This window comes from Phyllopteryx taeniolatus, chromosome 11 (genome assembly GCF_024500385.1).
Source record: "Phyllopteryx taeniolatus isolate TA_2022b chromosome 11, UOR_Ptae_1.2, whole genome shotgun sequence".
NCBI classification, from domain to species: domain Eukaryota; kingdom Metazoa; phylum Chordata; class Actinopteri; order Syngnathiformes; family Syngnathidae; genus Phyllopteryx; species Phyllopteryx taeniolatus.
In genome coordinates, this window is record NC_084512.1 from 29,298,648 (window position 1) to 29,326,564 (window position 27,917).

At 48.5% G+C, this 27,917-nt stretch overlaps 1 protein-coding gene across 5 annotated transcripts; it reads right to left on the bottom strand.

The window, feature by feature from the left end:
- Window positions 1-146: 146 nt before the first annotated feature.
- LOC133485644 (echinoderm microtubule-associated protein-like 4) lies at window positions 147-27,917 on the bottom strand. 5 transcript variants are annotated; one of them, XM_061789681.1, is made up of 24 exons: window positions 27,617-27,917; window positions 26,853-27,035; window positions 26,065-26,170; window positions 25,601-25,789; window positions 22,024-22,158; window positions 18,897-18,922; window positions 18,658-18,696; window positions 18,132-18,255; window positions 13,679-13,828; window positions 13,516-13,585; window positions 12,267-12,377; window positions 12,101-12,196; window positions 11,866-12,000; window positions 8,253-8,385; window positions 6,780-6,928; window positions 6,575-6,700; window positions 4,603-4,734; window positions 4,462-4,529; window positions 4,297-4,385; window positions 4,137-4,234; window positions 2,613-2,700; window positions 2,434-2,532; window positions 2,072-2,202; window positions 147-2,000 (listed from the first exon to the last, which is right to left on the bottom strand). In XM_061789681.1, exons 1-24 carry the CDS (start codon window positions 27,651-27,653, stop codon window positions 1,683-1,685), a joined length of 2,832 nt encoding a protein of 943 aa, XP_061645665.1. In that variant the 5' UTR covers window positions 27,654-27,917; the 3' UTR covers window positions 147-1,682. The 5 variants fall into 5 exon arrangements, with proteins under 5 accessions (XP_061645665.1, XP_061645668.1, XP_061645666.1 ...); XM_061789684.1 differs by lacking the exon at window positions 25,601-25,789; XM_061789682.1 differs by lacking the exon at window positions 18,658-18,696.

A 27,917-nucleotide genomic window follows, 5' to 3' on the forward strand; every position in this document is an offset into this window, starting at 1 on the left:
TATTTACACACACACACGTCACGTGGCCTGAGTCGCGCACGCACGTACATCACGCGGGCGGAGTCACGTACGCGCGCGCGCACACACACATCACGTGGACAGAGGCACGCACGCACACACACATCACATGGCCTGAGTCACGTGGGCTGACTAATGCACGCACATACACACACACGCACACACATATCACGTGGCCTGAGTCACGCACGCAAATCACAAGGACAAACTCACGCACGCACATCACGTGGACTGACGTGGGCCGAGTCGTGACTGATGCCGGCTGACTTTGAGCGCCCCGGATTGGTCGCCAGACAATCAAAGAGCACATAGGCAAACAAGAATGGTCGCCAGTCAACAGTAGGGCACATCAGTGTTATTATTGGCGGCCGTCTTAATTTTAGTCCTAGTTATAGTCTTAAGTCACATTTGAGTCATTTCAATAAGTGATCGTTTAGTCCAGTTTTAGTCAACGAAAATTCAAAAAAGATTTTGGTCTAGTTTTCATCACAGTTTGTTCATAATTAATAAAATGTACATTATTTAATAATAATTTATAATTAATTTCAGAATTTTGACAAAATACTCCCACGTCAGGATAATAGAACGACCTTAACGCAAACAAAAGCAAAATGACTAGCAGCCACCCCTGCCTTTCTGAACAACAGCCCAAATGTTCGTGTCTGCATTAATCAATTAATAAAAGTCTGTTTTAATCAATCAATCAATCAATCTTGAAACTTTCAATCTCCATATTTGAATACGCACATGACTACAGATTGAGATGTATAATAGTTTGACTGAAACAGACTTCAAATTCCACATTTATTAACTGATTAATGCGGACACGCAGCCTCAAACAGGAAGGAAACTGGCCGACATCGCCCCCTGGTGGACGGCCTCTGCTCGCAAGTTTTCCTGCTTGAGAACTCGAGGATTTGCTGCATTTTGAATGTCTCACGGAGCAGCCGCCACCGTTTTTGCCTCGTAAGAAGAAGAAAGAAAGTCTCGTGATTTAGTCATTGAAGACCCTCGTTTTGACCGTCAACGTCCCGGCGCCAACAAAATGATCTTGTCACCGTCGACGAAAACAACACGCGCACGTGTAGACAAACAATGGATCGGTTGCACATATAATGTCAGAGAGGAAAAGAATCCCCGCTCACATTCACACCTGTGGCCGATTGAGGGGAGTGGTCGCCAACTCGGGTTTGCTAAAAAAAAAAATAATAATAATAATAATTTTTTTTTTTTTTTTTTTTTTTTTTAAATGAGTGCCACCTACCAGTGAGATGAAACGGACTGTTGGTATTCCTATGTGTACATTTGGAAAGGGCAATATATAAAAAAAACAACAAAAACTAGGCTAGTTGAAAGCTCAGCATGACAAGGAGACCCCAAATCATTTCAGCAAATTTGGTGCGTGTCAGACGCCTCAATAAGCAGCTGCATCTTTCCAAAAGGTCGTGACCCCTGATTTGGAGTCTTCAATCACGTTTTTGGAACGTGGGAGGGAAAACCCACCTGTGTGCGAGAAGCACACGCAAACCGCACACCGGACGGCCTGCGGCGGCGGGAGTCGCGCCCCTAAGCTCAGGAGCGCGAGGAGGCCGAGCGGCGCGTTTTCGAAACAAAGACGAACGCCGACAGCGGCCGACCGCGTCCCGCCGCTCGTCGGCGGGCGGCTACGAGGGGGGCGCGAGGGGCGTCGCCGCCCTATCGTCGCCGGGCACGTCCGCGTCGGCGGCGGGGTCCGAGCTGTACTCGGGACTGTCGGAGAGAGGCGGAGCGGACCCCGGGGGAGGCGGCGCTAACTCTGAGGCCGGCGGCGGGGTCGAAGGCGACGATCCCGCCGCCCCCGTCGCCGGGCCGCTCTTGTCGATCAGTCGCCACTGTAGGATGCTGGTATCCTTGCCGCCCGTGGAGATCAGGTGACTGTCGTCGAACAGGAAGCTGACGTTGGTCACGTGACTGCTGTGCGCGCTGTATTTATGGCTGGGAGCCTGCCGTCCGACACACACACAATAGTCACACGCAGGGCGTGACAACGGGCGGCGGCGAGCGCCTCGCTCACCTTGGGTGTGGCGCACGGGTACGAGAAGAGGTGAACTTTGCAGAAGTCGTCGGCCAACGCCAGAACCTTTCTGTTGTGGGAGCGAATGACGGCGTTGATGTCCGTCCCGTCCGAGCCCTCCGGCCACACGCCTGACGCGCACAACACAACACAACACAACGCGACAACCTTCAGGACAAGCACTAAAACAAAACCTTCCCGACAAGGCCGAGGATATGAGTCTCACTCTCACACTTTCGCCTTCTCTCGCATTCTCGCGCACGCAGACCCGCACACACACACTCATACGCTCTGTCTCTCATACTCACTCACTCCCCACCCACAAACCCACACACACACACACGCTGGCACACTGTACTGACCAAAGACGTGGTACCCGAGCACACAGGTGTACGTGGCCCAGTCGATGTCTTTACACTCGGAGCGATTTCGGATATATTTGCAACCGTTCGAAACGTCCCCTAAAGAATCACCAAGAAGAAATGCACATAAATGTTCGGACATGGCGCCTGGCGTTATAATGGCACACGTGCGCACTGACAGTAGAGAATCTCGTAGTCTCCAGAGTTGGACATGATGAAGTTGTTGTCGGGTGACCAATCCAAGTGTGTGATGTAACTGGAATGACCCTGAAAGATGGAGGAGCACTTTATTGACGGGGGAAATGAAGGAAAGGCAGCAGGTTTGTATCTATTTTACAATATGACAAACCCAATTAAGTTCCATAAAAAAAGTCCCTCATGATAAAGATGACATTGTTCAAAAGTCAACGTGCCCCATTCACGAAGTGTGCGTGCGTGCGTGCGCCCAAATTTGTGCTTCCAACTGCCATGAGCAAAATGTTCGGACTTGAAGATGCGCCATGTCCAATTTGGAAGCTCCTCAGACAATAGTCAAGTATCCGCTTTTGGAAAAGAACTGTCGAACACCTCTTTTCCCCCCCAAGATGCGCAGATACGACACTCATTGAAAATAACAATCATTTGAAGTAACTCTTTTGGGAATTTGCTAACGAGTCGACTTCTGTCCTAACGAAGCGAGAAAAGGACCCGTCTTGACTTTTACGCTGCTCTTAAGCGCTACGTGTGTGTCGGCGGTTGTCACGCGAACAAGTTCATGCTTTGACCGCTCAAGCGGAAACGCTGCGGAAGAGAAAGTCTTCGTATCGATCGAGTACACGCGCACGCTACGAATGCTAATTTCATGAATATGATCAACTACAAATGCCTCTTAACTGCTATCTATTTTAACAACTTGGGCCGTATTTGTTTATCCTTGGCTATTATTGGGTATTTTTTCTCGGCATGTTTTGTGTTACAGCATTCTTGAATTTAACTCTGGAATTAATGAAAATGATTACCAACATTATTATCCCGTACGGCAGCAGGGATTATTTTTCCGCACCCGACCGAGTCCGAGTCTTTGATTTGAGGGAGCCGACGATATCGAGTCCCGATCCGACACCTTGACAGCGCATTCGAAAAGCAGCCTGCATTTTCTCAAGTCAATACATGTGAATGTACGTATACAGTTAGACATGGATAAATATATACATACAGAAATATATACGAAGAGTCAGAGCTGCCGACCGACAACATTTCCGTGCGACAGTCGTAACCGTAATGGCTAAGAAATTATTAGGCTTTACACGATCCGGATTTTTGGGGCCGATCGCCGATCGGCGAGTTTAAAAAAAAACGAAAAACCGATCACGAGATGGAGCAATGCGTCTATTCAAATGAGTTGTTCATGCTAGGTCGATTGCCGACTCTAAATTGCCCTTAGGTGTGAATGTGTGCGCAGATGGGTGTTTGTTTCTATGTGCCCTGCGATTGCGTGGCGACCGGTTCGGGGCGTACCCCGCCTCTCGCCCAAGGGTAGCTGGGACAGGTTCCAGCATGCCTGCGACCCGAGTGAGGAGAAAGCGGTACAGAAAATGGATGAATGGATAGTTCCTGCCCAACACTGGCGATGAGGGAGGATGGAACGCCGGACGATCATTCACTCCTTTTTAAGCGGCGGACCTGGAAAGTTCCTAAAACGTCCACTAAAAGTCGCGACTTACCGAGCACTTGCCGTATCGGCTGTACTTCCGTCCTCGGTCGGCGACGCCGTACACGTAAATGAAGTTGTCGTGAGATCCCACCGCCAGCAGGGCGCCGTCTGCACACAGGAAGTGATCGTGACGCCGCCATCGGACCGTCTTCGCAACAGACTCCACCCACCTACGGAGAAGCGCATGACGGACAGCTGCTCGTTGCCGTCCGTGTGGATGGCGACCAGGTCGGCAGTCTCGGCGTCCAGCACGAACCACCTGACACGCACGCACGCACACGTTAGCCCCGCCTACCGCGCCGGCCAGCCCCGCTCACCCGTGACGCGACACTGACTTTCCCGAATGCGTTCCGAGGGCGACCACTCCTCCGCTGGGATGGAAGTCCGCGCAGTGGCCGTGTTCCTGCGGGAGGGTCGCAGCTGTCAATGGTCTCGACGGGACAACAAGGAGGTAGCGACGTGACACCGTGGCTCACCTCCACGCTGCGACTCCACTGCAGCTTGTGATCGCTGGAATTCCACAGACACACCAGACGGTCCTGAGCGCACGTCAGGAACAAATCTTTGGACGGGTGCGACGCCAAGCCCCACAGCTCGTCCGTGTGACCCTGAAAGCACCGTGGAACACGTATCACGACGCTGATGCGCGGGCTCCCCGAACGCATCGCCACGCGCGCCGGAGCCCCGCATGCATCATCAAACGCGTCCCGACGCACACCTGGGGCCTCACGTACAAAACGTGCGAAAGAAACAAAAACGCGGCGTACGCTCTTTTTCACGGCAAAGTTCCGACGTATCAAGCGTGAAAGGAGCGTGGCAATGTGCGCTGCCTCACGCCAACTTCATGGCTGGCGTACGCACGTTTGGTGCTTTGGCGACACTTCGAGCTGACGCTGGGAAACTGTTAAATCTGATAAATCTGCACATCAGAGACACGTCAACGATTAACACCGGTCGACAATTCACGCATTTGATTTCAACAATGTAAAAGAAGCGAGGACTCGGAATTCACCCGTTTATTAACGCTTGTCCGTGTCTAGATGTGCCCTGCGACTGACTGGCGACCTTGCTCATTTCCCTTTTTTTCTGATCATGCAGAGATCGGGATCTCCGGTGCCGGGTTCATTCAAATCTGATTTGCATATCTGAATGGGGTCGGCGCTCAATTCCACGTCGATTGGGATGTACGAAGGAAATGTGCTCGGATTCATGCGTCTGTATATTTTTGTGCGTACGACGTTTCCTGGATTTGAGCGTACGCCATGTTTCAGTAGGAAATCTTCGTACATGAGCCCCCTGGTCCCTAAACACATCACGCCGCCCGCATAGCGAGTCCCCGATGAACTCACGGGCGGCGGCCATTTTAGAGATCTTTCCAGACCCACACGATATTGTCTTCTGCGAGAATATACCAACCAAACCTACCAAAAGAACGCGTCAAGTCCCTTCTTTCATTAAAGCAGAAACTTTGTTTCTACCCTTTTCTCTTCTTTAGTAATCAATTCTAGAATTTGTCATTTGCACAGTAAAAACACAACGGTAGCACCGAGCAATGAAATTCATACTTTGCTCGTAGTCTCCCCTCCACTAAGACAAAGAACACGAAAGATGATAAACAATTTGAATAAGAATAAGAAAAAACTGGAAAATCTGTAGTCGAACACGGGTGGGTTTCGGACCCAAAAGCGGACACAACGAGCCTTCGTGTGAAACAAATGTCATCGTCGTCAATGAAATGTCAATATTTTTTGTTGCTTTTGTGATACCTCAACTGGTTAGCACATCCGCCTCCCAGTTCTGAGGACCGGGGTTCAAATCCGGGCCTCGCCTGTGTTCTCCCTGAGCCTGCGTGGCTTTTCTCCGGGTACTCCGCTTTCCCGCCACGTCCCCAAAACATGCGTGCTAGGTCGATTGAAGACTCTAAATCGCCCGTAGGTGCGAATGGTTGTTTGTTTCTATGTGCCCTGCGATCGGCTGGCGACCGGCCGGGATAGGCCCCGGCACGCCCGCGACCCGCGGTACAGAAAATGGATGGATATTTGCTTTCTTTCTTTACAGATATACAACAAAGAGCCACGACGTGAGCGACGCAGACTCACTCCAGTTGAACGTCAGTGGCTTTTTTTAAATGGCGTTGGCCATTCACGCCATGAATTTTGTCACCTTTGTCACATTTACCTCGACACATATTCCGTTGATAGCATCCGTATACGTTCTCCGACTTCCAACGTGTTGCCATTTCCCTCCCTCGCAAGCGACGAGCTGAGATTCACCACCCAGTTTTCTAGTTAAAAGCGACGCCATCTACGGGAATCTGTTCGTCATTAAAATGTACCAGACAAATATATTCGGCGGTGGCAATAAACGCTTGGATTTCAGTTGACCGATAGAAACGTCAATGAGTTAAACGAAGCAAAGGAAAGCGTGACGAGCGCCGGCCTTCCTTACCTGAACTTCCACCGTAAAGCCGTCATGGAAGGTTCCTCGGAGAATAAAGTTCCGCGACGTTCCCACCAGAAACTCGTCTCCCTTCCCTTCAGACACCGCCCTGATGGTCCCGTATTGATCCGGAACCTTCGGACGCACAAACGGCCGTCAATGGTCTCAAATAGGAAAGGTGCGAACGTGCGTGCCGCGAGCGCGACGGCGAGACCTCGATGTCGCGCTCGGCTCGGATGCGGTGGTCCCACAGGACAATCTTGCGGTCTTTTCCGCCTCCGCTCAGCAGGGTGCCGCTCCTCATCTCGCACAGACAGAACACGCTGCCCTCGTGACCTTTCACTTGGCGAACGATCTGAAAGGCTGCGCCAAAGCACACGGTGTTGTTTGAAAAGCATCCAGCGGGAGGCAACAGAGACCCGACAATAAAGCGCCTGGGACAAAAACCCAACCGAAAGGGTAGTGCGATGCTAGGGCATGTGGGCAAGGAGAGCCACTGTCGCCGTTTACTGAACAGGACACAAATACAAAATGAAAACACTGGCAAAGAGCTGCTGTAGGCCACCCCTCGCGCCCAGACACTCAGCTTGACGAACCAGTAGGGCTGCACGATATTGAAGAGGGGGGGGACGGGACGGAGTGACTATTTTTTTTCACGCCTGCGATTTATATTGTGTCGTGAAATAACACAGGATCGGTGTTGGGAAACACACGAACTACTTCAAAGTTCACTTCACCGTTCCCAAAATGAACTAGTTCAAGTTAATAGGTCATAATTCCATTTTTTGAACAAACTCGTTCCTAGCTCTTTTTTCCCCCCCCCCCCCCTCAACATAGTGGCACTTCCTTTTCCCCCTTGTTCCCGGCCGTTCGGTCCACACTCTTAGCCAGCTGCAGCTTTCACTCTACAATCTCAAAAACTGCGTTTTTGAAAATGCCGAATCAAAAACAAAACGGGACTTTGGTCCTGCAAACAAAAACACGCAACACAGTCTGACAGGACCGACGGTGAAAGGACATTGATAACCGCGTTGCTCGCAGCTCTGGCTGACGGTAATAGTTTCTCTCATCTACTCAGAAGTTACATATTTTCAGTGTGATCGTACAGTGTTTGAACTAAATCATTCCGATGAAACGGATGATGTTCCTAGTAATCCGAGTAATTGTGTTCTGTATTCGAAAAGAACCAGAGAACCCATTTATGCAGCGTCCCTGAACGCAGCTCGCACAATCACACGGCTGCGGCGTGCCCGCCTCCGGCCGTTTCATTCTGAAGAGTGAAACGGGAAATGCAGCAGGTGTACATTGTTTCGCGTGTCCTCATTCAAAGAGGTAAGTATACAACACTGTGGCCTGCTGCGCAATTTACCCTAACCCGGCTATCCACGCACGTGCCTGTGCTTATCCGAGGTCGGAAGCAGAGAAGCCCGGACGTCCCTTTCCCCAGCACTACTTCTTCTACTCCTACTGTAAGTGACTCAGAAAGATGCATCCATCCATCCTTCCATTCTCTTCCGCTTATCTGAGGTCAGGTCGCAGGGGCGTGGCCTCGTGAACTTGCTTTTGAATAATATCGGGGGGTTTTTCCCACATGTCAAGGGGAAGAAATGAAAATGAAAAACCGGATTTGATTTTTCTCTTCAGTCCATTCCAGACCAATATTCCCTGGTCGATACGACGTACGCACCTCGCGGTCCTTTCCCAGAAGTCTCTGTGGGGGTCCTGGTCCACACAAGTAGGACGCCTCCAGAGTCTCCGGTCAGAATGTCGCCGTTGCTCAGGAAGGCCAGACACTGGATGAACTTTGGCTTCTCATATTTCTGGAAAGCGACACGTCACGTACACGCACACACATCTACAGTGCTGTGAAAAAGTATCGGCCCCCTTCTCAAATACTTGGATTTTTGCATCGTTTCCCCACTTCAACGTTTAAGATCAGCAAACAAATAGAAATATTAGACAAATATAACCCGAGTGAACATGAATGGCGTTTTTACGGTTTAGGTGCTGAATACCCGAAAGAAATGCTAATGGGATGTAAAGCCAGTAGGGCTCGGAGATGGACGGACTCGGGTCAAATAGTGGAGCACAGAGTCCAAAGCAAACATTTGGCTATTATGCTGCACACAAATGGAAGACGAGGAGGTTGCCCACAGAAGGGACGTCAGCCCCAAGTGGGAAGGTTTTAAGTCCGGGTTCAAAAGAGCATTTCCACTTTGAAATGATATTTCTTGCACTCTATGCTGTTTTAATTCTCTCTCTCTCTCTCTCTCTCTTAAATCTTTATAAGCTGTTTTTGTCTTCGTTTTTAAATGCTTTTCATCATGTAAAGCACATTGAGTTACCTTGTGTATGAGATGCGCTATAGAAATTGCTTTGCTTTGCTTTAAATTGTGATTTCATTTATGAAGGAAAAAAACGATTCAGTTAGCTGGCCCTGCGTAAAAAAAGATCACGAATTAAATCTGGCTAATCACAACGTTTGGTTAATTTTTCACTGATCATTACCTCAAGACCTGCTCAATCAAGAAATCACAAACAGAATCTGTCCCAACAAAAGATGCCTCGATCCAAACTAATTCCAGAACAGTTGAAGAATAAAGTCATTGACATCTATCAGTCTGGAAAGGTTTACAAAAGCCATTTGTAAAGCTTTAGGATTCCAGCGAACCATAGGGAGAGCCATTATCCCTCGCCTGGACAAAACATGGAACGGCAGTGACTCTCCGAGTGGTCGGCCTACAAAGATTACCCCAAGTGAACGTTCATGCTTGAAAACACTCAACATTTTTGCTGAATTCAAACAATTGTGCAAGGAAGAGTGGGACAAAATATCTCCACTGAGATGTGAAAGACTCAATGCCGGTTCTGGAAAACACTTGATTTCCGTTGTTGCTGCTGAGGATGGCCCAACCAGTTCTTAGGTTTAGGGGGCCATTACTTTTTCAGACAGGTCACATTGAATCGGTTTTTTTGTCCTTAATAAATGAAATCACCACTTGAAATATGTTGACCGGTGCCAGCAGTGTGCTAGCTAGAAGGAAAGAATACTTTGAGGAGTTGATGAATGAGGAAAATGAGAGCGAAGGGAGAGTAGAGGACCCAAGTGTGGTGGACCAGGAAGTGGCAATGATTCGTAAGGGGGAAGTTGGAAAGCCATTAAAGAGGATGAAAAATGGAAAGGCAGTTGGTCCTGATGACGTTCCTGTGGAGGTATGGAAGCATCTAGGAGAGGGGGGGCTGTGCAGTTTTTGAAGAGAATTCTAGCGGGTGAGAAGATGCCCGCGGAATGGAGGAAAAGTGTGCTGGTGCCCATTTTTAAGAACAAGGGTGATGTGCAGAGCTGTGAGAACTATAGAGGAAGAAAGTGGATGAGCCACACAATGAAGTTCGTGGCGGCGAGACTCAGGACAGAAGTGAGTATAGTGCGAGCGACAGTCTGGTTTCATGCCTAGAAAGAGGACCACAGATGCATTATTGGCCTTGAGTGAGTACAGCGAAGGTCAGAAGGAGCTACATTGTGTCTTTGTGGATCTAGAGAAAGCCCAGAGAGGAACTGTGGTACCTCAATGCGGAAGTCTGGAGTGGCAGAGAAGTATGTTAGAAGAACACAGGACATGTACGAGGGCAGCGGAACAGCGGTGAGGTGCGACAGACGAATTGAAGGTGGACGTGGGACTGCATCAGGGATCAGCCCCGAGCCCCTTCCTGTTTGCAGTGGTGATGGATAGCCTGACAGATGAGGTTAGACTGGAATCCCCGTGGACCGTGATGTTTGCAGATGACATTGCGATCTGCAGTGAAAGCAGGGAGCAGCCGTTAGAAAGGTGGAGGCATGCACCATGAAGATGAGCCCAAGTAAGACAGAATGTATGTGCATGAAGGAGAGGGGCGGTGGGCTACAGGGGGAAGAGATAGCGAGGGCGGAGGACTTGAAATACTTGGGGTCAATTTGGAGATAGGCTGACATGGAAAAGGATGGCGCGCTCAAAGGAGAAGAAGAAGAAATGAAATCACCACTTAAAACAGCAATTTAAGTTCACTTGGGTTATATTTGTCTGATATTTACATTTGTTTAATGATCTTAAAGTGGGGAAACTGTGCAAAAATAGAAAAACATTTGAGAAGGGAGCAGATATTTTTTCACGCCAATGGATATAAATAGATATCTATATATACAGTGTTGCGAAGAAAATAATTACATATAACAAGATTACATAATGTAAAAACATAGTAGCCCTTGGTTATTTCCATGATTACAATTTTAGTAAGAAAATATCCGCAAAAGCTCGGATTTCTTTTCATATCGCTTCCTCCTAAAGCCGACACTTGTGATTGGCTCTCTCTGGTCACGTGCCGTTTGGCAGGTGTTAAACAGGACATGCACTCAATTGCCAAATGTATTCGCTCATTTGCCTTGACTCTGAAATGTATTTCAGTGACACGCCACTCTTAATCCGTCGGGTTCAATAGGACCTCGGTCCACCCTCTGCAGTTAGAGCAGCTGGAACTATTCTGGGAAGGTTTTCCACAAGGTTTAGGAGTGAGTCTGTGGGCATTTTTCACCATTCTTACAGAGAAGCGCATTTGTGAGGTTACACAGCGATGTTGGATGAGAAGGCCTAGTTCTCAGTCTCTGCTCCAATTCATTCCAAAAGTGGTCAGGATTGTGCAAGCCACATCATACGCTCTCATCCGTGTCTTTATGAACCTCGCTTTGTGCACTGATGCACAGTCATGTTGGAACAGGAAGGGGCCGTCTCTAAACTATTCACTCCTAAACCTTGCTGAAAACCTTCCCACACTACTTGAAGCCGTTGGAGCTCCAAAAGAACCCACATCACGTGGATTTAGAACGGGCTATCACTTCAACTCATTTGAGCAAATACCTTTGCCAATATAGTGTTACCAAATATGACCTCGAAGTGCCGCCTTGGTTTGTAGGAGAGCTTAGAGGTTTAACTCATAGTTACTCTGTTGAACACACAAAAGAACAATTCGTTTTCAACAGTTTCATCTTTATCATTTTGGACACGGTATCATGTTTTCCACATGCTGTGCAACAACTATTATTTACATTTCATCATGTTTTGTTCTCAGTTTCTTATTTGTGTATCGAATACGGCTAATTCCAAAATAATGATGCTTTTGATCCACTTTTGAGAGGAAAACATCCGAGGGTCCCGTTGATGCATTTATTCAAAATGAAGACATCAAAATGTAATCAATTGTAACCCTAACCAACTGGACTAACTTTCCAGAGCCATCCTCGCAACACTGTATAAAGATTATGCACCCACCCCGAAGATGCCCTGTTTGCGAGCCAACGAAGTGCCGGTCCAGGCCCAGAAGAAGATGTGTGACTTTCCACAGGTGATGATGGTGTTCGGGTCAGCGGGGTGGAAATCCACGACCAGGACCACTTCAGTGGTGGTCTGAAAAGCGGCGACGCGCAAGAGAAACGTGACGGGCGATGCCGAGAGCAAGAGCAGCAGTGCGCCCTCGACGGGCGGGTGCACGCACGCACGCACGCACCTTGATCTCGGCCATCTTGCACTTCTTCTGCCAATCCCAAACGGTCAACATGTGGTCGTTGCAGTCGTCGATCACGCTCAGATGCTGACCCGAGTCCTGAAGCGACAATGGAGTGCGTGTGTGCGGAGATGAGGACCCAGCCTCCCATGATGCAACGGGCACTCACAGCTCTGGAGAAGGCCAAGGAGCCGACGCCTCGCTCAAACGTCCCCAAACCGATGATCTGCAGCGTGGACAGACTGACGCTGTCCCAAACGCGAACGTGCGGCGGCACGGCCTACGTGGCAAAATGCTTCGTTTATGGATTGACGACGACAACAAAAAGCTCAAGCGGTCATTCCAGAGTGTTCCGTGAGAGATTTGCAGACACGGCGTGGGAAATGATCCCATTTCAAGTCTTTGTTACGAAAACGGTTTCTTTACGACAAATGACGTACTACCTTTGTGCATCTATTTTATGGCGGTGACGTACGACGACAGGCGCAAGTAGATGGCCGAAGGCGCATAAGGATTCTGTGTCGCCACCTGTTGCCATTCGTACAGCGGAAGAAATCGTGACACGCACGCACTCACCCAGGAAACCCATTAGGGAGGAAACTGAGAGATTATTTCAGCAGTCATACTTTTGGTGACATTTTCCTCATTTGAAATCGGGTAAAAGTTGGGACACAGCGACGGAGGTTGCGTGCTGGAGCGAGATAGCGTGACAACAAGCGCATACAGTCATGAACATTTGTTTTTGACCACCTTGTTTCAGTCATTTCTTCATTTGAATTGGTATATGACCTGAAGCGTACAATGAACGTGACAACAATGCAGCGGATTCCGTCATACTTAATGTCCTATTCAACATGGTAAAGCTTAATTGCATTCCCAGTCATTTTTGGTTACTGTCCCCAAAAAAACGCCTACATATCAGCTCTTAAATTCAACTCTATGAGCTATTTTGTTGTCATCTTTGTATTTGTCCAAATTAATGTACCTTTATTTGTTCATCTATCGAGTTGTACATCTAAATATATACAAAGAATATTTAATATGCATATGTTCAAAAATGGCACGTGCCTGCGTGGCTTTTGTCCAGGCGCTTGGGTTTCCTCCCACATACCAAAGACGTGCTTGGTAGGTTCATTGCTCGTAAGTGCGAACGGTTGTTTGTTTATGTGCGCACCGCAATCGGCTGGCGACCAGTTCAGGGCGTGCCCCGCTTCTCGCCCAGAGTCGGCCGGGATAGGCGCCGACTCGCCCGCGACCCGCGTGTGAGGACAAGCGGTATGCACAATGGATGGAAGGATGGAAACCTTTCCGTGATTTTCAACATTTGACATTTCGGAACACCTCAGTGATGTGGAAATCTGGTGGAAGATTCTTACGAGAAGACCTGATTTGCTTCCCCAAGTGTCGACTGAGCTCACCCTTCCATCTTTGTCCACGCCGGCAATCTGGCCCGTGGCGATGCGAATCTTGTCGGGATGAACGGCAAGACTTTGGTGGGAGCGAGAGAGAGACAGACAAAGGTTTTAGGAGATGACGCGGTCGCAAGCGCGCAACGAGAGAGCAAAGCGGCGGACGTCTCACCACTTGACGCAGTCGGTGTGTCCCAGGTAGTGCCTCTGGGTTCGCTCGTCGTAGCTGAACAAGACCACCACCGAGGCGACGAAGTACACCATCTCTCCGGTGGGTAGCAGGCACACGTTCGCTCGGCAATCCCGTCCTCGGTAACCGTAGCTGAAGGCTCGGCGGTCAAGGGAGAGCGGTCTCCTCGTTGGCGTCAAAACGGTCGACGGGAACGACACCTCGCGCAAAGCGTCGTGTGGCTTTCGTTATCTTCCAATACATTTGTCTGACGACGACGAGGAAGTGTTGAGTGAATTTACTTTTGAGAAGTCATCAAAGCAAATGCACTGTTGGATTATGTAGGAAATATTTGCCGGTGGATGTCGTGAACTTTTTCATGAAGAACTTCCAAAAAGCCAGCAGAAGTGCAAGGACGCCGGCGTGTATGTCCCTGCTTCGCATGACACGCGAGACTATTTTCTAATCTTCTTTTAAATAGAACAGTTCTCTTTTTGTCATCGACAGTAATCCCCCGCTATATTGCTCTTAGCGCATCGCGCTCCCGCTATAGCACAGATTATTTTGTAAATGGTATTAGTCGTTACTCTATTTTTTGGTTTTTTTTTTTTTTGTTATACATTGCTGTTGCTTCCTCATGTGTTGAAAGGTGTTTTTGTTGCTTTAAAAGTGTGCTTCAAGAAGCAAAAAAAAAAGTAGTGCTCTAATTGCTATAAAAATAGCAAAGTGGCTGCCATCTTGGTAGAATTTTCAAAAAAAAAAACAACACGGAATGAGCACTTCAAACGCCTCGGAAATGCTCTGCAACCAACAAATACATTCACAAAAAAAAAACAAATGATTATAGTACATGAACTATTCCACTGCCTACATTGCTCTCTCACAAATGTGTCTATTTGCGCAATTTAAGTCGAGTTTTTCAGGGCAAGTAGCGCAGTTAGAACAACTTGGGGAACACCTTGGAATTTCTGCCTATTTGTGGATATTTTGAGCTGAAACCTGTCGCTAATTGGGGCGCTGCACAAATCAAGAAGTATCGACTGCAGTTGTAGACAATCCGTGTGAGGACGCCAAAGTTGCTTTTCTGGGTGAGCATTGACCTTATGGCGCCGTTAAGCATCTTCCTTTTTTAATATCCAAAAAGTCGTGAACCGTTGAGTTTTTTATGCGCGCGATTGAACGAAGAAACGAGCGATTTGGCAAGAGACGTGCGTGTGGCACAATACGTGGACACCTGCACATATTCAATTGCTACGTCCGCGGGACGAGTTAAATAAAACTAAACGGGTTCCCTTCAATTATCGGAGTGATGGATTTAGTTTCTGTATCTCTCTCCCACTAACAAAGCAAGAAAGCCTCTTTTTAAAGTCGATGTGGCCTCTGAGCAAAACGTACGCCGTCCACACCTCGGACTGAGTTCGGCATCGCATGCCGCAATGCTGAAGCAAGCCTCCGATCAATGTTCCCTCTGAGCTGCGCACCTGCGCGCGCAATCGCGCACTGTTAGCACATACTCAGCGCACGAGAAAATCTATGCTGCGCAAAAAAAATACAATTCAACAGAAAGGTATGAAATAATGTCTGCCTTTTTACGCCTGATATCATCGAATTAATTAGACCAATAACATTGTTTTCTGTACCATTTTGCAATGTAACTCGGTGAGCGACAGGTGCCCGGCCAATGATACGATACGGTTCACTTGCGCTACGCATTGACAATGCTTGCACATGTGCCCTGCCCGTACGCGCCGTGCAGGTGAGCGAGTTAAGAGACCCAAGCGCTAACCCCTCATCATGGCGAAACCAACGGGCGGCGACGCATCCGCTCATCAAGCCAAAGTGAAAAAGAAACGCGCTTCTTTTAAGAGGGAACGTGCAAATAGAAGAACAAGCGATGAAACTGGGCGAGATTTTTTTTTCCTTTTCGAGAGAGAAAGGTGGACTCTGCAAAACATGCAGCGAAGCCAAAGTAGCAAGTGAGTTATCGGAGGGAAAACTGCGGACCGAACGGAGGTCGGACCACCTCGAGCGTCGCATTCAGCACAAATGTCCTTTGAAAGCTGTTGAATTGTACCGAGACTCAAGATGGGACGGGGGACCGGTACATTGTTGCGGGAGGGCGCGAAAGAGGACGAGCTGGCGCACAGAGCAAAATCGGACCCCGAGCAAGTTCAACTTCTCACTGACAATATTTGACTTGCTATCAAAATCAATGCGTCAATGCTGTCAACGATCACATGGCAAAGTATGCAAGTATACCAGAAAGCCGGCGGCCGAGTCAAAACTACGCCTTTGAATTTGTGCACTCAATCAATGAAATGAGACTATGTGCAGTGTTAAAGATGCACCCTGGCATGCCCTGATAGTAGATGAGAGCACAAAAAGCTTGTCCTATCGATTAAACACAGGGAGGAAAATGATGTTAAGCATAAACGTGCGTTTGGTGGCATCATCCCACTGACAGCTTGCACTGCTCACCATATTGTGCAGGCAATAACTCAGTTTGACTCCAAACATGGACGGGACATGCAGAGAACGGCGATGCTGCCCTCCGACGGTGCCGCAGTCATGCCCGGAAAACACAACGGCGTTGCGGCTTTGTGCCACACCTAACTGAACAACATCGCGTGGCTCATAGAGAGGACTTGGGCATTGATGACGCCTGGAAAAATGGACCTTTGATGCCAGATGTGGAAACCCTTCTGAGAACTGTGGATTCCACTTTCTCTCGGGCAAAGATTCTTGGTGAAGAAGATACACAGGCCCCTGAACGAAGCGCGATGGCTGTCACGGCACCGAGCTGTCAATGCTGTTCTGAGGAACTACGCTGCGCTTCAAGAATTCACCGATAACAGAGATGCGGTGGCAAAGCACTGCTACGGAAAGCCGAGCGCTTCAAAGTCCAAGGTTACTGCCGCTGCTCCGGGAGATGTTTTGGGTGAGCTGGCACAACTCTGCCTCGCTTTACCGAGACGCAACCTGACTGCTTTGCAAGAGCAAAGATCGAGAAGTTGCGTTCCCAATACTTGAGGGAGAAGGATGCACAGCGGAGCGACCGTGTCAAAGGGGCGACGGGGACCTCGGCGGCCGATTGTCTGAATACTGCTGAGATGACTCTTTTTATTACTGAGCTCTGCGATCACATGCATGCTCGCTTTCCCGAGGATGAATTAAAGGAGTGGTCTGCATTTGCCATTGAAGCATTGAAGCATCGTCAAACATCACTTTTGCCACACTGGCAAAGAAGTACGAGGCCGTTCTCCAGCAGGCCATTAACAGGCAATATGCTCAATTCAAGTACATAATGAAGCAAAAACGTCAACAGGGGTCAATCAGCACATTCTCACATATGGTTGCTGCAGCACTTCGATGTGAGGAGCTCAAGGAGATCTCACAGCTTGTGGATATTTGGGCGACAAGGCAAGCTTCCGGTGCAGATTGCGAAAGAGGATTTCGTTGAATGAATCCTATCAAAACAACATCCAGAAATGGTCTCGAAATGGTGGCCCATTTGGACCCGCTGACGCGCATCAAGTCAAAGCAAGAAGCAGAGGAAGTCATCGACCTGGACAAAGTGGACAAGCGTTGGAGAAGGACACACGTGAACAAGAAGGTAACATGTCAGATTTGTGCATATTCTCGTGGCATTTATTTAATTTACATTTTTTTTACAATCATAATTTAACATTGTTAAATACGACGCTGAAGCCCTCCCCCGCAGTTTCAAAAAAAATCCTAGAGCAAACCGTGATTGGTAGTCCAAATGCTTAGAAAAAACGGAGTCATTCGATATTTTACAGGAATTGACACTGTATCACAAGCGACAGGCGCACGTCGTCGTGCAAAATGTGAACAATTTCTTCCAGAACATGACCCTCCCCCAGGCCAAAGCATTTTCCTTTCAAGTGGGCCAAATCAATGATATTCAAAGTTAACCAATGAAAAAATTGCTGCTGTAATTTGGTTCTTTAAATAAGCCATGCAACTGGCTATGATCCAAGGTTTTGAACAGGGGTCATCCACAGCGGGCACATCACAGTGGTGTCTGCCCAGACACAGGAAAAATTCGACGGAACATTGCCTCGGATCGCGACCAAACGACACCAAGAACCGCTGACAGTTCATTTAAAGTGCATGAGGAGGTGTGTCCTCCCAAAAGACGGACATATTTCCCGATGTTAGTAGTGCGGCGGACAAGCGGCAGTCGCGACGTGACGGATGGCGGATTGGCCACGCAGAGGAGACGGCGGCTTTTGACAGCGAGCCGTCCTGCCCTCTGTATCCGACGGACGAGCGAGTCAGCCTAATTTGGGGATTTTGAATGACATGCAGCAAAAGTGTATCGTTGAAAATCTGCAGCAGAAATTGTGGAGCCCGCTACCATCCCTGCTCTAATCGCCGATCAAAATAGGTCGATTCATCGTGGCATTATCAGCACTGAGTGAGGAAAGGATACACCCATTCCAGCTTGAGCTTCTCAGAGGGAAGGTCTGTGCGCACGTTGTCGTAGTTTTCCACATTCGAGGGCAGAAACATGGTGATGGGGCGTCCACGCATGAACATCTTGATGTGGTTTCCTTCTGCGCCCGTCCCGACACACACAAAGACACTTGAGCCCCAGGCAGAGGTTGACACCGGAAATGGTTTCAAAAACTAACCCTAAGCAACCAACGGATGAATTTGGGTTAGCGGCGTGCAAGCGAAGAAAGTGAGGACGAGGAAGCGACGGGTACACCTGCTCGAGCGTGGCACCTCTCACTCGAGCACAAATTATTAGGGCGAATGAGGGCAGGGCCACAAACAAGCGTGGCATGACGACAAGCTGATGTGGAAGCAGAGAACAGACGCCATTGGCCCACCGTGGAAGCAGAGAAGAGAAGAGAAGAGAAGAGACGCCATTGGCCTATCTCACAAACCGTTAGTATGCCGAAGGGTTAGCTTGTTAGCCCTCTAGCTCACCGCAGTGAATGCTCAGCACTTACCGGCTTGGCTGTTTTTCTCCCGGGTCGACATTTTGGATGCTTTGAGACAACGACATCATCACTCAACAAACAACGATGACGACAACGACAACGACAACAACAACAACAACAACAAGCTTCCACCTCCGACAGTTAGCGGCTCAAACACAAATGTCTATGAAAATGGCAGATGATGATGATGATGATGATGATGACGACAGCTTTCTATTGGCTCTTTTTAGACAAAATCAATTTTTTACCTTGGCTCACCACCAGATCTTTGTGCCTGCAAGCGGAACAAACACCATCAGTGTGTGAGTGTGTGCGTTAGTAGCAACATGACAAGTGGCTGCCATCTTTGCCGACATTTCTAAAAAGATGGATTGAGCACTTCAAGCATTCATTCATGTTCCAAACCGCTTCTCCTCACTAAGGTCGCGAGCGTGCTGGAGCCTAGCCCAGCTATCTTCAGGCGAGCGGCGGGGTACACCCTGAACTGGTCGCCAGCCAATCGCAGGGCACATTGAAACAAACAACCATTCACACCGACGGGCTTCTTCCATTAATCGAGCATGCATGTTTTTAGGATGTGGGAGGAAACCGTAGAAGCCGGAGAAAACTCACGCAGGCACAGGGAGAACATACAAACTCCACACAGGTGAGGCCGGATTGGAACCCGGGTCCTCAGAACTGTGAGGCAGACTTGCTAACCACTCGCCCAAAACAAATCAATTCAGGAAAAAACAATTGACGACTGCCGTACATGAGCTGTTCTGCTGCTCCTCTCACCAATAACGTTCCATTTGCGCTATTGAACGGGACTTTTTCGGGCAAGTGATGCCATTTGAAACGTCACCATCGTTTGGACGGGGATTTCTTACTGGTGGATATTTTGAACTGAAATGTGTCAGCCAATCAGAGAAGGGCTTCCCCTAGTAGCAGACGAAACCAAAGGGTCCAGGAGATATGTTGAGAAATGGTGAGGTTCTACTGTTTTAATCCAATTTGAAGGTGTTACTAATTCTACTGATTAGGGAGTCGGGAAATGCCTTTGCAATCATTCACTCATTCGTGACTCCCAGATTAATACGAAGGGATTTTCAGTGGAAAGTTTAGGGAGCTACCATCATTTCTCGTGTATAACGCGCACCCCCAAAGTTGAGTTGAAAAAAATAATAATAATAAATCACGAAAACCCTTCTACCTATGTAAAATGCGCACGCACCATTGAATTGCTGCTATCCATATGCTCCAAACATTACGAATTATCTGTATTTTTATTCCGGTAAGTTTTTCAAAGAATTGTGTGTCACAATAATACAATGAATAATAATCTTTGTGCATGTGCTGATGTACCGGTAATATATATATATATATATTTTTTTTTTTTTTATTTCCATCTGGTGTCGGGACAGGCCACGGGCCACGCTTGATGTCAAAAAGCTTCCCGGTAATTTTCAGAACAGACTCAATGATGGTATAACATTTGAACATTTTTACGGTTGATAATACGGACTACAGTCTTATAGATTCAATCAATAATTTAACACTGTTAACTTAAGAACCCTTTTTTGCATGAAACATTTGCGCAGAGCGCAGTCCATCCACGACATTCCACATCTCATCTCCGCTGCAGCTGCATTTGATTCATCACTGCAGAAGTCACCGTTGACGACTTGCTCCGGTGCCTCACGCATTGCATCATGAACAGCGGACTCGTGCTCCTCCCACAGCATGCCATCCACGGCGTTTGTGAGGAGACATTTTTTCAATCCCCTCGAAAGCGCATCCCATGTGTCTTTTATCCATGTCGTTACATTGCCGCCTGCAGTGACTGTACGAGTCCCAGAGGTCACCCGCTCGTTCCATTTCTTCCGCATGTGCTTTTTAAAAGGGCGATTGCACGATACGTCCGTTACCTGCAACTGCAATTGTTGGAGTGCTTGGCAGGTCAAAGGTGAGGGGTGTTCGATCAGCGTTTGCTATGCAGCCAATTTCGTATTCTCGCTGCCTCGTCTGCCGAATAATGCACGGCTGGTATTTCGTCAATTGATCCTCATCATCGACCGGAAGACGTGCAATTGTTGTTCTGCGCTTCACAGAGAGGTTGTGCCTCCCAAATAAGTAGCGGCAGTTCACGGACGCCTCCAAGTCTCGGTTACCTTAATTCCTCATTATTGTCAGAGCTTTGAGACGAAGTTGATAGCGCAGCCACTCGCCGTCCGTTCGGCTACAATCTGCAGCAGCTCTTCCTCCATCTCTGGCAACTGCGCGACTTTCCCACGTCCCAAAGCACTTTTTGATGGAAGATTTCCTCCTCCGTTTTCCTCCACAATTGCACGTTCAATTCAGCCACTTTTGAAGTGTCGCGCTGCTTTGGGGTTTCCCACGTCTTCGGCAGCAGCGCTTCATTCTTTTTTTGTTTTAAAGCGGCTGCGTCACTAGCCCTTTTGGTCTACATTTTCTATCTTTGGGTACCCGTTTCTGCTATTTAGCGCAGTCGCAACAAATATGCTGCGCTAACGATGGTAACATGGCAAACTGCCGCGAGCAGGTCAGGAATCTCAGATTGGCGGCACACATTACCGTAATATATAGAAATGTGTGGCATTGCATATAATATTGGAATGTAGGTGTACACCTTTTTCACAACTCTTATGTCCCTGTATACAACTATACAATGTGATTTTCTTTAAAAAAATAAATACAAACGAATACCTCTATTTAATGGGCTCCATCGACTACTCGAAAATATGCTCATTATTCACGAGAAATGACGGTATCTAGGAGGCCTACGAGTTGAAGTGGCCAATCCAAGCAGACAACCTTCATGGCAAACCTTGACACGATGCTAGCGTTGGGCCTGGGCAATTGCTTTGCCGGGACAATTTTCTTTTTTTCACATTAGCAACTTGACAGCAAACAGAGACGAGCTGCTTGAAATAAGCAGTCAGTCTTGCCACCTAGTTCCTATACAAGTGACGAAGAAACAAAGACGAGCTACTAAAATTCCCACTAAGAAACAGACTACAGGCTGTTTAACTGCTAACTTAGAATGTTAAATTGTTGAATTTATTAAGCATCCTGCTGACATATGTTTTGAAAAAAGGGACATTTTACAAGAGAAAGCAAGTATTTTTCAAATTATTAGACAGCAAAGAATAAAATAATTCTATTACTGCTGTGGAATTGGATGCATTTAATAAAACAATTATAATAATAAAATCCAAAAATAACAACTCGTTTGCTATCAGGGGAAATAAAGCTAATCCAGAAGGAAAACAATAAAAGCAAAACCTGCTTTGAGGGAAGCGGTCAAAATGGAATGGGATTTTTCTGTAAATGTTTTGATTTGAACGCCATATCGGGCAGCCTTAGTGTACGTACCTGTCCGCGGTCTTTACCACTTTGGAAAGCAGTTTGGAGGTCGACGCCGCTTTCACCAATTTGTTTCTGTTGTCATCGGACGTGTCCCAGGTGCTACTTTGGGAACGCTCCACCCCTGCAGAGCGCCTTGGACCCCTGACAGACACACACACACACACACACACACACACAGTGTCAATTAAAAAGAGGAGGGCTTCATCACAAACGGCAGACAGACTGCTGGAGGCTTCAGATAGCCAGTGGCAAGCAACAGGAAGTAGTTAGTACCTTGCTAGACAAGGATGCTGTTAGGAATCACTCGCTATCCGCTATAGAAGTTGTGCTAAGTCGTGACCAGCCCAAATGTCTCTCATGACGCATTGTGCCGACACAGAAAATGTCATTTCCCTTTCTGTTTTTGGTTGCACAAAACAAATTCACAAATATCTCGAATCCAAGCAGAGCAAACGTCATAAGATCGATGCAAACTGCAAAGTTTGGATTCATTGTGCAAATCGTGTTATTCGAATTCTTTTGGTTTATTTACTGCGTGAGAGCGACAAGCAAGATTCTGAAGAAGACAATAAGGCAAAAATATATTTAGATAATTGTAGGCGCGTTCCCCAATTAATGCAAGATGTTCTAGCGGATCAACTCTTGTCACGTGTGCTTCGCGGATCCGCTGGGACCGCAACCAGGGCCACGGCCCGCAGCGCCTCAACCCGAAAATACAAAAGACCAGTGCAACAAATACGACACCGGCTGACCTGATGAGCAAAAATTTGGCTTCAACGTAAGAGTAGCAATAGATTCAGGACGAGCAGTGTGGTTTTCGTCCTGGCCGTGGAACAGCGGACCAGCTCTACACCCTCGGCAGGGTCCTCGCCCAACCAGTCTTTGTGGACAGAATTTCAAGGCGCAGCCGAGGCGTAGAGGGGGTCCGGTTTGGTGGCCTCAGTATTGCATCCCTGCTTTTTGCAGATGATGTGGTTCTGTTGGCTTCATCAAGCCCTGACCTCCAACTCTCACTGGAGCAGTTCGCAGCCGAGTGTGAAGCGGCTGGGATGAGAATCGCCACCTCCAAATGTGAGACCGTGGTCCTCAGTCGGAAAAGGGTGGCGTGCCCTCTCCGGGTCGGGGATGAGATCCTGCCCCAAGTGGAGGAGTTCAAGTAACTTGGGGTCTTGTTCGCGACTGAGGGAAGAACGGAACGGGAGATCGACAGGCGGATCGGTGCGGCGTCTGCAGTGATGCGGACTTTGTATCGGTCCGTTGCGGTAAAGAAGGAGCTAAGCCGAAAGGCGAAGCTCTCGATTTACCGGTCGATCTACGTTCCTACCCTCACCTATGGTCACGAGCTGCGGGTCGTGACCCAAAGAACGAGATCCCGGATACGAGCGGCCGAAATGAGTTTCCTCCGCGGGGTGTCCGGGCTCTCCCTTAGAGATAGGGCGAGAAGCTCGGTCATCCGGGAGGAGCTCAGAGTAGAGCCGGTGCTCCTTCACATCGAGAGGAGCCAGATGAGGTGGCTGGGGCATCTGATTCGGACGTCCCACCGGGAGGAGACCAGGGGACGACCCAGGACACGCTGGAGAGACTACGTCCTTCGGCTGGCCTGGAAACGCCTCGGGATCCCCCCGGAAGAGCTGGATGAAGTGGCTGGGGAGAGGGAAGTCTGGGCGTCCCTGCTAAAGCTACTGCCCCCGCGACCCGACCTCAGATAAGCGGTAGAAAATGGATGGATGGATGGATGGGTTGGGTGGGAAAAATAAAATGTGAACGTGCAAATTCTGATGTTGCTGTGTGTGTGTGTGTGTGTGCGCAGTCAAAACTACAAAAAAGAATCATCTGCAATTTACTGCAAGGTGTTTTCTCAAGTTATAAGTGAGCTGAAATATCCACGTTTTGGGCAGACAGTGCCTGACAAATACTACAATACATGAAAGCAGTTGTTTTTGTTCGTCTCAATGTAAATATGAGTAGCGCGCTGTTGCCTTCATGGTAACGACAACCTTCCCAACATGGCCGCCCCGTAGGCACGACAATCAGCGGGGCGGGTTTATCTAGTGTTAATGCAACAGCAGAAGCGGCGGAAGTGTTTTCGCTGGTCTTGTCAACTCGTGTGACGTCCCAAGCGCACAGGCGCAACCTCAGGCCAACGTGCTCCCATATTAGTCCTCCACAGAGTAATATTCACAATGACATCTGTGTGCGGAATGGATCTAGCTGCCGGCATTCAGTATGAAACAGCCTACGACGTCCGCCAAGGAAAAACTCATCGGAGCGATACGATTCATGTAAATGGCCTATTTTGAGTTCAAAAGGTGACTGATTTGCATGTATGGGTCCATCACCACACTCGTAACTCAAAACACTCCCATCTCAAATCATCTTCGCCAAGTGAAATGATTTTGGTAAAAAAAGGCCAAAAATCTGTTACAGCCTCCATGCCGGCAATGCAGACCAAGCTCTGACACTGGTCGTACAGGGACCGAACAGCCCGTATCGGAGGGTCCAGTACCTCCTACCCCCCCAAGCACACCCACAGGACTCCCCGGGGGACACGGTCGAACGCTTTCTTCAAGTCCACAAAACACAAAGACTGGTCGGGCGAACTCCAATGCAACCTCGAGGACAAGCACCGACCACCCTACGCGCACAGGTCCGGTCGGCCACCTCAACAATGGAGGCGCAGGCCGTGGTCAACGCAGACTCAATGTCCCCCGCTAACCCTAACCCTTCTGCCGCAGGTGGGAGTTAAAGCTCCTTCTGACAGGGGACCCTGCCGGACGTTCCCAGCAGACCCTCAAAATACGTTTAGGTCTGCCTGGTTGGAAAAAGCTTGAAGCCTCTTTGTGGACGAATCGTTCAATATTTGCCAAAGTCAGTCGAGTGTACTGAGTGTACCATAAAGTGCTCGTACCTTAAGTTTGCGCTCACAAGTGAAAGCAAAAAAAAAATATCTGGAAAAAGCCGCAAGTCAGGTCACCCGTATCGCAAGGCGACGCTGCATTGTGCATTGTTTTAGTGGACTTCTTAGTCCATCATGTAACAACCAGACAAAGGATCTTAAAAAAAAAATCCCTAAGTAGTTATTAGGGAGTACAGTATATGAATGTTTACATTATTTTGAATAATGTATGAAAATATCTATTTTTTGTGTACTATTTGCTTCTCGTGATTTAGATGACGAATAGAGCACATTTGATGATCAATTTATGCAGAAATTGAAGCTGTTCGAAATGGTTCAATACCTTTCCTCCCACTCGCAATTGGGGAGTGATTCCCGACTCCCCAATCTGTACAAAGGGATTTCGAGTCAGTCCGCTATATAAAAATCCCTCTCCAGTAATTATAAGGAGTAAGGGATGAGCGAATGATTCCCAACAGCACAAACACGTGCAGGCAAAAAAAAAGCCAGTCGGCTGAAATGAGAGCCCAAGGTTACGGCGCTTAAAGGAGGCGCCACGGGGAAAGGAAAGGCGGGCCACCTGAGCGAGAAGGCGGGGGGCTAGTCAGGAAGGACAAAAAGGGTCTTTTTAGGGTGGGGTCACACCATCCGCTCGGAGCAGGAATTCGGGTAGACAAAAAGTGACACCTTTTGGGGGGCGCGTGGCTTTTACTAGTGTCACCGGGCTGGCTTCTCTGTGGACTTTGGGGAAGGCGGGGGGGCGCGGGGGCAGGGCTCTGGTCCTCGGGGTCACGAGGAGCTTCCTCCCGCTCGTGGATCTCTTCCATCGGACATCGGTGGACACCCGACGCCTCCTTTCTGGAATCGGCCGCTCCGCTGCGGACACGCACGCACACGGCTGCTGCTTGACTATGTCAACTGGAAACGCCGCCGCCGCTTCTCGTGGGATTCTAGAGACCCCTTCGAACATTTCATTGCTTCGAGTAGACTTGGAATCGTCAAAAAAGAGTTGGCGCAAACAAGCACCACGTCAATAACAAATTGTCATGAATCAAATCACCAATAAATCATTTGTGAATGATGGAGGGTAACAATAGAGCAACAATCGTTTTCAATCCGTGTGCAACAGGATTCTTAATGTGTTGTGTTACCTCTTGACGACGGAGGACAGCATTTCCTTCCTGGTGACGGAGGCAGAGTCTCTCTTTCGTGCAGACGTTCCTCCGTTGGTGATGCACGCGTTGGCCGTGGCTCCCCCTGGAGGAAAATCGCAACGCTGACGACGGAACGGAGACTGTTCGACTCACGTTGTTGTACGTCGTCTAAATGCTTCAACACAACAAATTTGATCGGGCACCTGAAGAATGTACACGAGGAGGAGCGTGCGTGGAGAGGGGGAAAAAAAAAGAAAAGGCCAAACCGATGCAAACTGCACGACACCCGTCCATATAGCTACGAAAGTTAGAGTAAGCATGTTCTTAACAGTATTTGTTAAAGTAATTATATTGCAATAAGGTAATTTAATTACAGTAAGTTAGCACTCATTATTTTTGTCATGTTGTAATGTTGAGTTGACCTAAACTTATGTCAGTGGCCAATTCTTGTATGCCCCCGAGCGGTTATTGACGTTTTAAAGATGTTTTTAAGTCTTAAATTCGAGAGAATAATTTTGAAGCTACGTACTCAGTCCACAGTACACGAGTATAAACAATAAATGAACCGGTAATGTAAATAGACACACTGCTCCATCTTGCGATCGGATCGCTTATCGTTTTTTTTTTCAACTTGATCGGTGATCGGCCCCCTCATGATTGGTCGATGAAGTCGAAATCTGTACCTTGGTCCAAATGTATACCTCCTACCGATGATACTGCGCACCCCTACAACAGACAAAAATCCTTCAAAGAAAATGTCGATCTCGACGAGAAAAATCACGTACCTTTGGCTCCGTGCTGTTTCTTGGCGGAAGCGGCCGAGTCTTCTGAAGCGGCCAAACGGCGAAGAACATCGGCGAGGGCCGCCTTCATCACCGTGACTTCGTCTTCTTGCTGCTGCACGCGAAGCTCCAGGGCGCAGAGGCGGTCGTTCACGTCCGAAACGCTCACGCCCGACATGCTGTCGTCTGCACACAAACGCATATGCGTTCCCTCACCTACAGTGGACAGCAAGTCTACACACCCCTTGTTGAAATGTTTCTGTGATGGGGCAAGATTAATCCTTCCAAAACTTGTTCTACAATTGATGGGCTGTATAATTTAAAAATAAGACATACTTATTTATGATCAGGGAACTAAAAACGAACCAGCGAGATCATTTGGTTGCACAAGTGTCAAATCATCAAATTAATTGACAACTATTTTGATAATCAGTTGATTGTCTGGAGAAATTAGTTTCTTTATCCAAATAACAGATTAGGCGGAAAAACGATCGGCAGATTAATCGATTTAAAACAATCATTAGTGGGAGCCCGAGTAAAATTGCTCCTGATTGGCCGAGGAGTGAGTGGCACAAGGCTGTACGATGTTACGATGCGCTCGTTTTGTTGTCGTGCAGCAACTCGAAGGGGCGGTGCAGCCCCCTTACGAAAAAGCGCCGCGCAGTGACACGTGTAAAGCCGCTCGGTGTCTGCGCGGGCACACACACACGCGCAATCACGCCGACCCCCTCGCCCGGGCGAGAGCGACCTTTGACCCTCAGACTCACCCAGACTGCCGGCGCCGCCGCTGCCGAACGCCTCCATTTCCAGTCAGGCTGAGCCGGAGGAGGCCTGCCTGCGTTGCCGATGCCTCCCTAGTCCCCTTCGCCTTTCCGTCGGTGCTCCCACGGCCACGGTTCGCTACTGCTTTCCCGCGACGTGGAGCACGACGAGCCGCTCCTGGAGCACCTCGCGAGCGACGGACGCCGAGAAGAAGCCGCGGAAAGAAGAACGCCGAAGCCGAAACCGAAGCGACGGAGGAACAGGACGGACGGACCGAGCGACGCTCACTCGCGCTTCCGACTCCGC